This window comes from Crocuta crocuta, unplaced genomic scaffold (genome assembly GCF_008692635.1).
Source record: "Crocuta crocuta isolate KB4526 unplaced genomic scaffold, BGI_CrCroc_1.0 scaffold41, whole genome shotgun sequence".
Taxonomy (NCBI): Eukaryota; Metazoa; Chordata; class Mammalia; order Carnivora; family Hyaenidae; genus Crocuta; species Crocuta crocuta.
Window position 1 is genome coordinate 12,738,125 of NW_027529428.1, and position 14,007 is coordinate 12,752,131.

General features: G+C 47.2%; 1 protein-coding gene across 1 annotated transcript in view; it reads left to right on the forward strand.

Annotated features, from left to right (window-relative positions):
- Positions 1-14,007, forward strand: part of DMRT1 (doublesex and mab-3 related transcription factor 1) — a 116,956-nt gene that overhangs the window by 58,189 nt on the left and 44,760 nt on the right. Inside the window, 1 exon segment of the mRNA XM_077759424.1 lies at positions 7,645-7,789. Within this exon segment, the coding sequence (XP_077615550.1) occupies positions 7,645-7,789 (145 nt within the window).

The following is a 14,007-nucleotide window of genomic DNA, read 5'->3' on the forward strand; positions in this document are numbered from 1 at the left end:
AGGGCGTGGGGTGGGCGGGGGGGTGGGGGGAGAAAAGAGAGAAAAAAAAAACATTTGAACAACACAAGTTAAAAAAAAATTAGTTTGAGCTTTTCCCCCTATCTTAATTGTTTTGTATGATCAGGATGAGCATAATGGACCAGTGATAAGTACACTTGTAATCCTGACACCCTGTTGGGTGTTCACCCCTTAAAGTCTCTGTAAGAGTGGTGTGAATCTCCCTGCCGCCTCCAGGACTTCCTGGGTGCTGTGGGAAGCTTGCCTTACGCCCTCAGGGTCAGTTTTGTTCTGTGTTTCCAAACGACTCACTTCGTTTTCCCTGGTGCATCTTATGGCTGTTTTTCACGTGTTTTAAAACCTGCTCTGGTATTCATCCAGACATTGAGCTCCTTTGCTTCTGTTCTTTTTGAGAAAGCCCATTTCGACAAGTTCTCTTTGCTTCTGCCTGCGTCACAGACTTTCTGAAGCTTTGGGAGTCGTGGGGTTCACAGCTTCAAGCGTCTTGGGTGTGTCCTTAACCGACTTGCCCCCTCTGCCATTCTGCATGGCCATCTTCTTCTGTCTCGTCTCCTACCTCCTCTCTGAGGAACATCCCTTCCATTTTTGGGTGAACAGCTCGTAGCTTCTTCAGCTTAAGTGCCGACCCCCAAACTCTGCCCATCCCCCCTCAGTTCACCGGAGGGGTCCACCCAGGCTTGACCAGAATGTCTTAAGAGAGGCCCGAGTTTGCTCAAGGCCAGCCTCCTCTGCTGTCCCTTTGTCTTGCTCCCACTGAGGAGGCCATGGGGGTGTTCTGAAACATGAGCCTGGGGAGAAAGCAAGGTGGATGCAGTGGAAGAAGTTAAGGGAGCCGGGTGAGAGAGGACTAACCCCCAGAGGACCAGGAGGGAAGAGGGGAGGGATGGGCTGTAGCTGTGGGGAGTCAGCATTTGCCTTGTTAATGTTTCAGTAATCACGGGATTGTGTGCATGAGAGCTGTCACTTGCAGCCCGCATATTAAGAGTAATTCTTGGCAGCCGTGACTCATGCCATCGCAGAGGATGAATAAGGTGCAGTTTAGGAGGCAAATGGGTGCTTGCCTCTTGGGTAAAGCTCCTGCACAGGTAAGGGGTGAATGAGGAGGGCTCACAGCGTGTCATCAGGTGAGCCTGGGAACAGACATCCCATCCGGATGGTTTGAAAGGAAGCTTCTGTTAAAACTAAAGAAATCCTTTAATGAGGGCGAAAGTCACCACCCAGGCCTCATCCTTAGCATCACCAGGAGACCTGCAACTCCACAGCGTGTGACGAACTCTCCCTTTTCTCACGAAAACGTTTCTGTCTGTAAAGCCAAACGTCCATGTCCATCTCAAATGTGGCTGTTGCAGCTGCAAAGGCTGTAAGCCACAGGTCACTGCCAAGGGCGTCGTCTCATTATTGGCTTAAGTATCGGAGATTGCACTTAGGAATTTGCTCCCGGATGGTTCTCCAGAAGTGTGTTCCCTTTCAGGGCCAGCTCCAGAAGTGTGTTCCCTTTCAGGGCCAGCTCCAGAAATGTGTTCCCTTTCAGGGCCAGCTCTACTTTGCCGCTGAGCCACGCTCAGCAAACAGCTAGACGGCAGTTTGATCTTCATGAACCCCTTCCAGCTGTTGCCTGGATGGAGTGTTCTGCTCAGTGTGAGACCAGACTCCTGGCCGACGTGCCACTGAGGAATGGACAACCCCCATGTGCTGTTGAGGAGTTTTATTGTTCTAAAGGAAGGAGGGTCTAACGTCTTTACGTTTTGTTGGGATTTTATTGTTACTCTAAAAAAAGGGTGATGAAGGTGTATAAAAAGGAAACCTGTGGTGCAGATTTACTGTGCTGCATGTCCTCAACAGTTGAATAAAATAAAACCTGAAGCTCTTAGGTTTTCCTGCGGGGTTAATACTGGCACCATGCGCCTTCACCGCAGCCCAGATCCTGTCTGTAGGTCACGCTCGGGTTCAGGGACTTGGCGTGGGTAATAAGATTATAAAACATGCCTCTTGCTTGCGGACTAGCACGTGCTAATAACCACGGGAGTCATAAGTCACCAGAATACTGGGTTTTTAGGTTTTACTTGGTTTTTGTGTTTAATTTAAAGGAACAAAAAATAAAGTCTTGAGAGAAACTAGGCAGCACTTCATCAAGGGGAAACAACTTGTACCCTTTTAGCAGCACTGGATGCTTCGTCTAGTGTGTGTACAACTCCCGTTCCTCGGTAGGACTTTGCTGATTTAGCTGGAGGTGAGGGGCTGCACATAAGGAGGGGTTGGGGGGAGGGCGGAGACGAGACTAGTGTAAAGCAAGTTTTCTCACTTGGTCCCCATGTAATGTGGGGCCAGATAGTTGTTGTTGTGCGGGGCTGGCCTGCGTCTCTCCTCAGCAGATGCTGCAGCACACCTTTCTCTTCCTGTCCCCCCTACCCCCCCCCAACCATTGTGACTCACCATTGTGTCTCCCAACTTTGCCACTTGTCGCCTGGGGGATAGATTGCCCCCAGTTGAGTGTTACTGGTTTAAAGTAAAGCAGGTTTCCCAAACATTTCCTTACTTACCTGTTTGTCTAATCTAAAAGCAGCCAAGAGTATGGTGGCTTGTTTGTTTGTTTGTTTGTTTGTTTGTTTGTTTTGAGTTAGAAGGGAACTAGAGTTTTAAATGTTTTTTTTTAAATTTATTTCTGAGAGAGAGAAAGACAGCATAAACAGGGGAGGGTCAGAGAGAGAGGGAGACACAGAATCCGAAACAGGCTCCAGGCTCTGAGCTGGCAGCACAGAGCCCAACATGGGGCTTGAACTCGTGAACCGTGAGATCATGACCTGAGCCGAAGTTGGACGCTTAACCGACTGAGCCATCCAGGCTCCCCAGGAACGAGAGTTTTAATTTATTTTCAGGTTTATTTATTTTGAGAGGGAGAGCGCGTAAGCGAGGGAGGGCCAGAGAGAGAGGGAGAGAGAGAATCCCAGGCAGGCCTGGCACCATCAGCCCAGAGCCCAGCATGGGGCTCAAACCCAGGAACCATGGGACCATGACCTGAGCCAAAATCCAGAGTTGGACACTTAACCGGCTCAGCCACCCAGGCGCCTGGGAGCTAGTTTTAAATCGAATTCTGCCACCCCTTTTTCTGGACAGGTCACTGTTCGATTTTTAGCTTCATGTTTCAGAGGGTTACACGTGAACTTAGAAATACTACAGTTGACGCTTTGAACCGCACTGGGGTGTGCACTGTATGAGGCCACTTACGTGTGACTTTATTGTGATAAACACAATACCGTCCTGTAAATGTGTTTTATGTTTTATTTATTTATTTATTTTTAATTTTTCTGTGTTTATTTTTGAGAAAGAGACAAAGACAGAGAGTGTGAGCAGGGGAGGGGCAGAGAGAGAGAGAGAGAGGGAAACACAGAATCTGAAGCAGGCTGCAGGCTCCAAGCGGTCAACACAGAGCCTGATGCAGGGCTCGAACTCAAGGACCATGACAGCCAACCAGTTGAGCCACCCAGGGACCCCTCCTTATGTTTTCTTAACAGCACTTCCTTTCCCCTAGCTTCCTTCGTTCTAAGGGTACGGTTTATGTGTATGAATTTGCTATTTATGTTATGGGTAGGACTTCTGGTCAACAGTAGGCTATTTGGTAGTTAAATTTGAGGAGAGTGAGAAGTTACATGTGGATTTTCAACTGCACAGGGGCTGTGGCGCCCCTAACCCCCTGTGCTGTTCAAGAGCTGAACATACAAGTCTACATCCTTATATCCCAAGAGATCACATGGATCGTTGCTAGTGGATTATTCTTCACGTTGGGTGTAGCTGAAATGATAAATGGGTTCAGCATATTCACATCGTAATAACCTCGGATGGAGTCTGACCCTTTGTATCTTTCTCTTTTCCTCAAAGTCTTTTATGGCTCAGTGATCTTGGGATTCATGAGAGAAATTGAATGTTTGAGATCAAATCAGTCCGTTCTTATTTCCAAATAATCCGTATTATCTGATGCTTTCTAAAAACAGAAGAGGTATTAGTGGAAAAAATATGCATGCATAGGTTTGAAATTGTGTTTATTTTTTGGTAAGCTTTTGTTAAAAGAAAAAAAAGAACTCTACAGTTTATTTCAATTTCTTTTCAAATAATATCAACTTGAAATTGGCAGCAGTTGACCTGTCAGACTTAACCTTTTGTCTCTTTCAGTTAATACTGGGGATATTGGGGTTTCATATTTCGTGCGGGTGCGTGAAATACCTACATCTGACACTGCTTCTCAGTCTTGGTGTTGCATTAGAATTACCTGGGGAGCTTTGAAATAGCCCAAGGCCAGGCCGCCTCCCAGATCACTGAAATCGGACACTCCAGGGGTAAGAGCTCAGGCATCAGTGATCTCCTCCCCTTCCTCCAGTGGGGGTGAAGGTTGTGAACTAAATGCGCCTTTTTATAAATAAAGTTTTATTGGAAGGTAGCCATGCACCTTCATTTACCAGCTATCTAGGGACCCTGTGGGTTGCAAAGCCTAAAATATTTCCTGTTTGGCATTTACAAAAAAAAAAAAAAAGTGCTCAGCCCTGCTCTAGACTCACAGAGAGCATTCCTCAAACATTTTGAAAAGAGGCTTCATACAAATTCATAGGAAAAAAAAATCCAGCATTTTGCAGAGCCAGGAGGCTCAAGTCCTGTTGGTTTACATGTTCACAGGGAAAATTGAAAAGCATTTTTCTTGAAGAACTGACTTGCAGGTGTTGTCAAACCAGGAGATGTGACTGGCTCCGTGCCTGGGGTGGGCGGTGACGAGGCTTCCTCGTGTGTATGATGGCTCTTTGCGTTGTAAAGCTGACCCGTGGCTTCCCATTCAGTGTTCATTACCCGGGCTGTGTAATGGACTTCAGGGAAGTCTGCAGAGGCACAAATGGTGCTTTGATTTGAAGAGTGTTTGAGGTTGTTAGCACCACTGCAGCACTTCTAAATGGCAGCAGACCCCCCCAAAAAGTTTCCTTTAACTCTGAGGAATCTCATGTATAAAAAAAGAAAAATAATGAAGAGTTAAAGTACTCTTTACATCGTTTCCACCGTCCCTCAGCGCAGGTGGAAGGTTGATGGTCGTAAAGAGTTTTGGTCACAGGCCCCTTATAGGTGGGAAGCAGGAGCGAAAGGATCATTTACTCCAGTCCCTAGTCACCACAGTGAGAGTTTTGAGTCAACAGAATCAGCCTCTCCTGGGACTGCCAGATTGAGGCCCCGCCCCAGACTTACAGGATCAGGACCCACTTAGCCCCAGGCCATTTGCATGCCCCCTAAGAGAGCCCTGGGATGCACTGGGTTAACTGATAACTGGGTGCTGTGCAGTTAAGTGACCACTGATTGTCACTGCCCTCCTAAATGATTTCATGGCCCCTTAATGGCTCTCCTGACATGGGCTTGCTCATTAAAGGCAGCCAGCTTTTCCCCTCTGGCTATTCCCAAGCATGGCTTGCTTGCCGTCTTATTTAGTAAGGATTTATGTAACAGTAGGAGATGAAAATTGGGTGACTGAGTTAGGAGAGATACCATTTCATTTGCTTCAGGGAAACAAACTGGGAAGGATAAAGGGAACATCCCAGAAAACTTCAGTTGAAAGAAATTAATCAACTGGAATAGAGTCTTCTGTGCTTCTCTAAGGAGTCATGTACCCATCAGAGCATTCATTTGTGCTGGGGGTCAGGGGGGCTTGGGAGGGTCAAACATGAGCCCCTTGCACTTCTCGAATTGGCAGACAGAAGTTAGGAACCCTGGCCTTTCCATGTCAAATATTCAGAGTACACATAGGCCTGTGGTAGTTGGAAAACTGTGCAAAATGTAGTGTTCATAGATTATCTTGAGGAAACCCAGTAGCGGAGTTTACCCTGACAGCCTCTGTCAGGCTAGTATGATTTATTTAATTGAAAGACGTGATTTTGAACTTACTCTTTAGTTCTTGAACAATATTGATTTCTCCTGAACATTTCCTTAAACTGACTTTTTAAATAAAGTTAGTGTCAAATTTAATTTTTTTTGTTTATTTTTGAGATAGAGCATGAGCAGGGGAGGGGCAGGGAGAGAGGGAGACAGAGGATCTGAAGCAGGCTCTGTGCTGACAGCAGAAAGCCCGATGCAGGTTCAAACTCCTAGACCACGAGATCATGACCTGAGCCAAAGAGGCTTAACCAACTGAGCCACCCTGGTGCCCCTAAATTTAATTTTTAAATTCAGTCTAAATCATTGAAGTCTAGCTGTTCTTGCTGGGAAGATACGAACACGCGTGTAATGCTCAATGTCTGTACCGGGGACCATGCAGGAAACAGAACAGATCTCCACGTGTGTGGAAGTGGCCAGGAAGTGCTGAGAAGACAGAAGGTGGGGGCCGGGGGGTGGGCCCTTGCCCTTCTAAGTCTTTGAATGTGAGGTCAGGAGGTGATGGGAAGCTGCTTCTCCATTAAAAGCTGCCCCACTGTCCCAAAGATGGAGTCTGATTGCCAGAAAAGCACATGACTGCTGAGGCCGGCTGCCGCCACTGCCGGAGGGGACAGCAGGTGCCTCCCTTCTGCCTTCCGCATCTCACTGCATGCTCCTGTTTGCAGAGCGCACATCCCCTCCAGAACCCTGGTGACAGGCGGGTCTGGGAAGTGGAGATCCCACACTTGGCTTTCTTGCTGCAGGCAGAGCATGGAAGAGGGTGGGAACAGATGCTGAGGACTGTGTCTAGTTGATCGTGTTGGTGACAACAGCTTACCCTTACACATGCTTTGTGTGTTGTCTTTTTTAAAATATTCTTTTTAAAATATTTTTATTTATTTTTGAGAGCTAGAGAGGGAGACAGCACGTGAGTGGGGAGGGGCAGAGCGAGGGAGACACAGAATCTGAAGGAGGATCCAGGCTCTGAGCTGCCAGCACAGAGCCCGACGCGGGCTCGAACTCCTGACTGTGAGATCATGACCTGAGCCCAAGTCGGCTGCTTAACTGACTGAGCCACCCAGGCACCTCTAAAGTATTCTTTTTCGATGAATACTGTGAGCTAACCGAGGCAAGATGCCTGGTTTACACATGAGGGAGCAGTAACTTGCTCATGGGCCAAATAAACTAGATGGAGTTACAGCGACATGCTGGCTCCTAGGTAGTGCTGTCTTCTCTCTATTGCTGTGTTTTCCTTAGTGCTGGTTAACTGAGTATCATGTGACCAAATGGGGTTCTAGAGGAGCTCTCGTAGGGACCCCAAGATAGAAAAGGCACCATATTGGTGCACACATCTCGTATTGCTAGGGTCATTGCGCTGAGGGGCGTATTCATGGTTGAGGACGCTTCCAATGTCAAGAGGCTATTCCCTTAAAGAATTAGGCAGTTCTTGGGGTGCCTGGGCCCGGCTCAGTTGGTTAAGCGCCTGACTTTGGTTCAGGTCATGATCTCATAGTCCTTGGGTTTGAGCCCCGCGTCAGGCTCTGTGCTGACAGCTCAGAGCCTGGAGCCTGCTTCAGATTCTGTGTCTCCCTCTCTCTCTCTGCACCCTCCCCCGCTCGCTCTCTGTCTCTGTTTCTCAAAATAAAATAAAGACATAAAAAATTAAAAAAAAAAGAATTAGGCGGTTCTTGTAATAATTGTAAAATGCAACTTTGGGCTCAACATAGCCTTCCTTTTTTTCTCAAGCAGATGAAGAACTCGGAGAACCGCCACACAATGAGTTCCCAGTACCGAATGCATTCTTACTACCCGTCTCCCTCCTTCCTGGGCCAGAGCATGTCCCAGATCTTCACTTTTGAGGACAGCCCCTCTTACTCGGAAGCCAAAGCAAGCGGTAGGTGTCGGGTTGTGCGGAGCCTGGATTGGGGTGGAGGGAGGCCGAGTGTCCAAAGCCGGGTCTTAGACCCCTCCAGTCTGGAGCCCTTGGAAGGCGGCTGTGCCTCTTCCGTGAATATCCTTTACGTATTTAGTTACGGATGCTTTTGCTTTTCTAATTTCTTAATATCATGCCATTCTTTTCTGATTACCTGGAGTGCCAAGAATACAGTGAGAGACTCCCATTGGAAGCTAATGAATATATTTTCATGAGGATCCATATGAAATACAAGTTCAAAGGAAACTGTGGTTCAAATCCTGATCATTTTTGGTGAAGTGAGTTTCTGTGTGTTGAATACCTATTTTCTGAAACTTTTCCATTTTCAAATTGAAGGCATATTCATCTTCTGGGGGAGGAAAATAAAATAATAGAACATTTTTGAATACCGTAGGCCTCAGAGTTTATGCGGTAGCAGTGCAAATAACTCTTGTATAATGGCTTTAAAATAAAAAATGACTTTAATGAGCCAAAGCACTTTGAAATACACAGTTCCTCAACTTCACTTTTAACCTTCTCCCCGGTATTTACACCATCGTGATGGGTGGGTCTCTTATGGTGGCTGTGTTTCCAGACCCCATTTTAAGATCTTTCTGTTTAAGCTTTATCTTTTGATCTAGGAAAGTGAGATCCGTATACACTCAAGGCAGCTAGTAGAAATCAGGGTAGCGGCGAGTGGTTCAGTAGTAAGCCGACTCTTAGAACCCACCCTGTTCTACATAAAAAGAGTGATTTTCAAAATAACTTGACTTTCTTGGTAAAGCAAATGTTTAGGGAAGGAGAATCAGAACCCATGCTTTGATTTCCAAATTCAAGTCAAGGGAGTCTAAACAAGGTGTGCAAGTTTTGCATTATTTGCCATACCGAGATGAAATAGAGGATTCAGTTACTGTTGAATAGAGACTACAAGGGAACTGATCAGTTTGAACTATAGATGTATGGAAGTACACGTTATTGATTGCACATTGGCTTTTATTAATAACCATTTTTTGTCAGGAGTGGACAAACTCTTATAAATATTCATACCATAGAACATATGCACATATGATCCTTCTTTCTTACTGTCTTTGATTCTCTGTATTTCTCTGAATTTTAAGAACTTTAGGGACAGAGCACACATGCTACGTACCTTTTTACTTGCTATGATGTCTTTTATTTATTCTTGATTGGTTGAGCCAATGAATGAATGAATGAATGAATGAATCAGGTATTATTTTTTAAGTGAGCTTGCTCTGTAAAGAAATACCAGCCTAAAAGGTCAGGATCCTAACTCCTTGGCTGGTGGAGTCGGTGAAGAATTTAGCGATGAAGCAGTTAAAGAAATGTTTATTTGTACAGAAAATTAGAAGTGAAACCTACTTTCAGGAGGAAATTGCCTGAGCTTCTTGCTCTGGGAATAATGGAATATTTTCAGAAGCACTCACATTCTTGAGAGAAAGGTATAAATTCAGAGCAGGGCTGGAAGATAAAAAGATAAGAGGAAATTTATTAGAGCAGAGAGGGACAGCAGGAGGCATTTGAATTTATAGCAGCAAAGGAAGAGGCTCCGAAGGAAAGAGGTTACAGTCCAGGATGGGAAGGACCAGAGCTCAGAGGGAAAGACTGGGTGAATAATTAGGAGGAGTTGTTACACCTTCCTTGGTGATAGGCCATCTTGAAAGTGGGAGGAGTCCTCAGGCGCCCCGCCCACTCACCAGTAATTAATCAGGAGGGTGGAGCTTCCCAAGGGAGGGAGTCAGCTGGGAAGAGCCAGTGAAATTCAGTAACCTCTACTTTGGAGTTGCCATGGAGAAGAAGAATAGGAATTCATAGAAAATCTGCATCTCAGCTAATTTTTTAAAGACAGGTGGCTTTATGACTTCCAAGGGCCTGGTATTTGGGGCTTCTGTGTTGCATGAAGTGTTTACAGAGCAGGGGAGGGGAAGAGGAAGTTGTGTTTGGGGGCCAGCAAGGGCACCCTGGGCGTTACGTCTTGGAGTGATGGATCCTTAGTTTTACCATCAGCCCTGACACAAGGAGGAGGCGCTTGGGGGGGAGGGGCAACGTAGGCCCTTCTGCTGAGTGGGGCTGAGGCAGGGTGCCATGGGCGGGGGTAGGGACAGCGGCGTGTTCACTTGTGACAAGGTGGCAGAGGCTGGCCACCAACCAGTTGCATTTATCACTCCTGTCAGGTTTGAGTTGAGATCCTTTGGTCGGTTGAGTAAATAAGTTATGATTGGAATATCTAAGTGGGGACTTGTAAGTAATTAGTAAGATTGTTTTTCAGTAGGCTTAATGTTTAAAGTAGGCATTTGTCCTTTAAATTAAATTTTTCCTGAGTTTCTTTTAATGTTTAATTATTTTTGAGAGAGAGTGAGTGAGTGGGGAGGGGCAGAGAGAGAGGGAGACACAGAATCTGAAGCAGCTCCAGGCTCTGAGCTGTCAGATATGGGGCTCAGACCCACGAACTGCAAGGTTATGACCTGAGTCGAAGTCAGACACTGAACCGACTGAGCCCCCCAGGCGCCCCTCTTCAGTTTCTTTAAAGACAAACTTAACCTCTGTATCGCTTCAGTGAGTCCTGGTTCAAAGTTTTCCTCTGCTTTTTCTACAGATTGCGACCTGTGAATAGAATGTGTGTGGGGGGGTTACAGGGAAAGTTTTCCTTTTCCACTGTTGCTGCCACTTCAGGCCTTTCTTTGTCAAAAAGCTAGGAGGCATGTTTCCCCTTTGCATATCCTGAAAGGTGTCAGGAGGTAGATCAGAGAGATGGAGAGGCCCGGTCGTGCTGTGGGACTCCCTAAGCCATTGCAAGCACTTTGGCTTTTATTTCAAGTGACATGAGAAGCCATTGAGGGGTTCCAGTGAAGAGGGGACACGGAGACATGTCTGTCGTGCGGCTTTGGAAGATGGCTCTGGCGGCTGCAGAAGAACAGACTATAGGGATGAAGGTGGATGAAGGGAGTCCGGCAGAGGTGCTCATCGCCACAGGATGTGGCAGTGGCTTGGTCAGGGTGCGAGTGTGGTGGGGAGATGGGTGGTTTCGTTCCAGATCCGTTTTGGAGAGGGAACCAGCACGACTTGCTCATGGATTTGGGATGTGCCGGGGGGGGGGGGGGGGGGGGGGGAGGAGTGAAGGATGCCATAATCTCTAACCTGAGCCGGTAGAAAACTGGAGTTTCCAATTATTGAGGTAAAGACGACCCTGGGAAAAGCAGGTTTGTGGGCACCTAGGACTTGGGTTGTGCACATAGGGAGCTAGAGATGTTGGTGAGTCATCCGAGTGGATCGTCCAGTAGGAATTGGATGTATGAAGTCCCAAGTGGAGAGATCCTTGCTGGACGTAAAAAAAACCCTGTGAGTTCAGTGCCTCGGTGTTACTTGGAGCCAGTGTAATGAGAGCCCCTGGGGATGCGAGTATAGATAGAGCAGAAGGAATGGTGGAAGTTGGGGCCCCAGGGCTCTCCAGCGTCTGGAGGTGTGTCGCAGGTGATCAGGAGCAGCCCGTGGGGTCGGGGGAGCTCGCGGGGAATGCTGTATTGGAATTCACACAAAGAAAACGGTTCAGTGAGCAGAGCCACGTAAGCTGGTGGGTCACATGAGGGCTGGAATGGACCACTGGCTGTTGTAAGGTAGACATGATGGAGGACCGTGGCCAGTGGGCTCGGAGGCGGGGAACCAAAGGCATTCAGGGGTGCGTGGGAGAGAAGGTTGGGGCCCCCGGGGCCAAGCACAGACAGGTCCTCAGGGAGTTCTGCTGGGAGGGGAATATTGACACGGGAAAGCAGCTGGAGGGGCGCGGAGCTCAAGGAAGATCATTCTCAAAGAAAGGAGATCCTGCAATCGGTTTGTGTGCTGACAGCAGTGATCCCACGGGGGGAAAGTTTGCTGACGCAGGGTGTGTGGGGCAGGGGCATCGTGGGCAAGGTCAGTGGCCGGGTGCTGAGTCAGCAAGACTGGATCCCGGGCAGGGGTGGGGGTGTGGTGGGTGCATCACTGGTGTAAAAAGAGGTAAGTAAAGGACCCAAAAGCAGACAAAAACTTTATAACAGTTTGACACAGCCATTTTATGTCTGTTGAATCTCATTTGAAACTTGGGGCTTGTATTTTTTGGTCTTTTCCTTTTCCTAGGAATTCCTTTTACGTATGTATGTATGTATGTATGTATGTATGTATGTATTTTTGAAGTGCAAGCCACCTGTCATAAAATTAACCGTTCACCATTTTGAAATGTACAATTAAGCAGCACTTAGGACCTCTGCAGTGTTCAGCAGCTGTGACCCTTATTTAGTTCAAGGGCATCTTTATGTCCCCAAAAGGAAATCCCATACCCACTAAGTGGTCTTTCCCTACTCGCCCTTCCCCCAGCGCCGTGGCAACCACTGATTTGCTTTCTGTCTTAATGGACTTGCCTGTTCTGGAAGTTACATGGGAATCATACGACATGCGGCCTTTTGTGACTGGCTTCTTTCACTTAGCAGAACGTTTCCAGAGCTCTTCTGTGTTGTGGCAGGTGGTGGTACTTCCCTCCTCTCATGGCCTGCTAAGATTCCACTGTATGACAAACCACATCTTGCTGTTCTATTCGTCAGTTGATGGATGTTTGGGTTGTTAGTGCCGTTGACTGGTTATTGTGACTAGCACTGCTGTAAGTCTTTCATTTGAAGACCTGTTTTCGGTTCTTCCGGGCACATACCCCAGCAGGGGAATTGCTAGATCATATAATCCTGTGTCTGACTTTTTGAGGACCTGCCAACCTTTTCTCTTTGGTGGCTGCACCATTACACATTCCCACCAGTGTGTAAGGGTTCCGATTTCTCCAGCCAGCTCCTGGTACTTTCCATCTTTTTTTTTTTTTTTTTTGGATGTTTGTTTATGTTTGTGAGAGAGCGTGAGGGAGGGGCAGAGAGAGAAGGAGACACAGAATCCGAAGCAGGGTCCGGGCTCCGTGTGGCCCGAACCCATGGACCACGAGATCATGACCCAAGCCAGATGTCAGATGCTCAGCTGACTGAGATACCCAGGCGCCCCACTTTCCATCGTTTTGTTATGATCTTAGCAAATCGTTTTTGTTGTATCTTACTAAAGCATCAGACCATGGTGGGTTGTAAACTGAAAAAAAAGTTTTTTAGGGGTGCCTGGCTGGCTGCGTGGAGTGTTGCAACTCTTGGGTCTTGAGGTTGTGGATTTGAGCCCTGCATTGGGTGTAGAGATTACTTAAAAATAAAATCTTTAAAAGAATGTAAACAGAGCAAAACAGGTCCGTCCCCACAGGTAGCTCAAGAAATACCAGTCTACTGCCCAAGTGGACGGTTGGCTTATGCATAAATGTCGCCTGTTCATGGTGACAGATGCAGGTGGTTCCCGAAATGGTGATAGGAACTCCTTGGAAATAACACTTCCTCGGCTCCGATAAAGCAGAGCGTTTCCACAGCAATGCCTCTGCGTCAGCAGATACACCCATGCTTATGGGCGGGCGGTGTCCCGTGTCTGTAAACAGCATCTTTCTCCATGTGTTGGATTCTCGTGTGGAAGTTCTTGGGGAATGCGTGGTTGGCCAACACCCGTGGAACGGTTTCGATTCATAGTGAGAAAGATGAACACGCTTTGATTTTTTGTGTCTCTTTATTCTGCCATGTCGATTTGAAGGTTAGAGCTGGTACATTCCGGTTTCTTCTGGTTCTTTGGCACCGGCCAGTACAGATGCAAGGCGCAGGCTCCCATGCAAACACCCTTCCTTTACATTCAACCTCTGCTTTCCAGGAGAAAGAAATGCTCACCTGAGGTTCTCCTTCTATATTATGAGCTATTCTCATATTATTCATTTCACACACATAGGATGTCAGCAGCTCCATGAAGCAAGATCCGAAGCATTTACGTTTTCCCCTAAAGGTCAGATGGCGAAGGACAGCGGAAGGCCTCTCTGAGTTGAAGGCCTGGCGCTCCTTCTGTGAGGTCTGGGCAGCTTGCAGAAGCCTAGTCGTTCCAAACTTGACTCTCTTAATCCATTTGGCATTAGCGATGTTGTAGCCCAATGACTCTAGAGGTGCCTGATTTCACTGGTGCCATGCGGACCTTCCCCCACAGTCGTCACAACTAAGCGCAAAGCGGTTAAGCCTTCACCCCCATGGAATGGCTTTGCTTCAGGCTGCATGTTGGATCTTAGCAAAAGAGCATCCGTCTGGTTTCTCAGGTGAGAG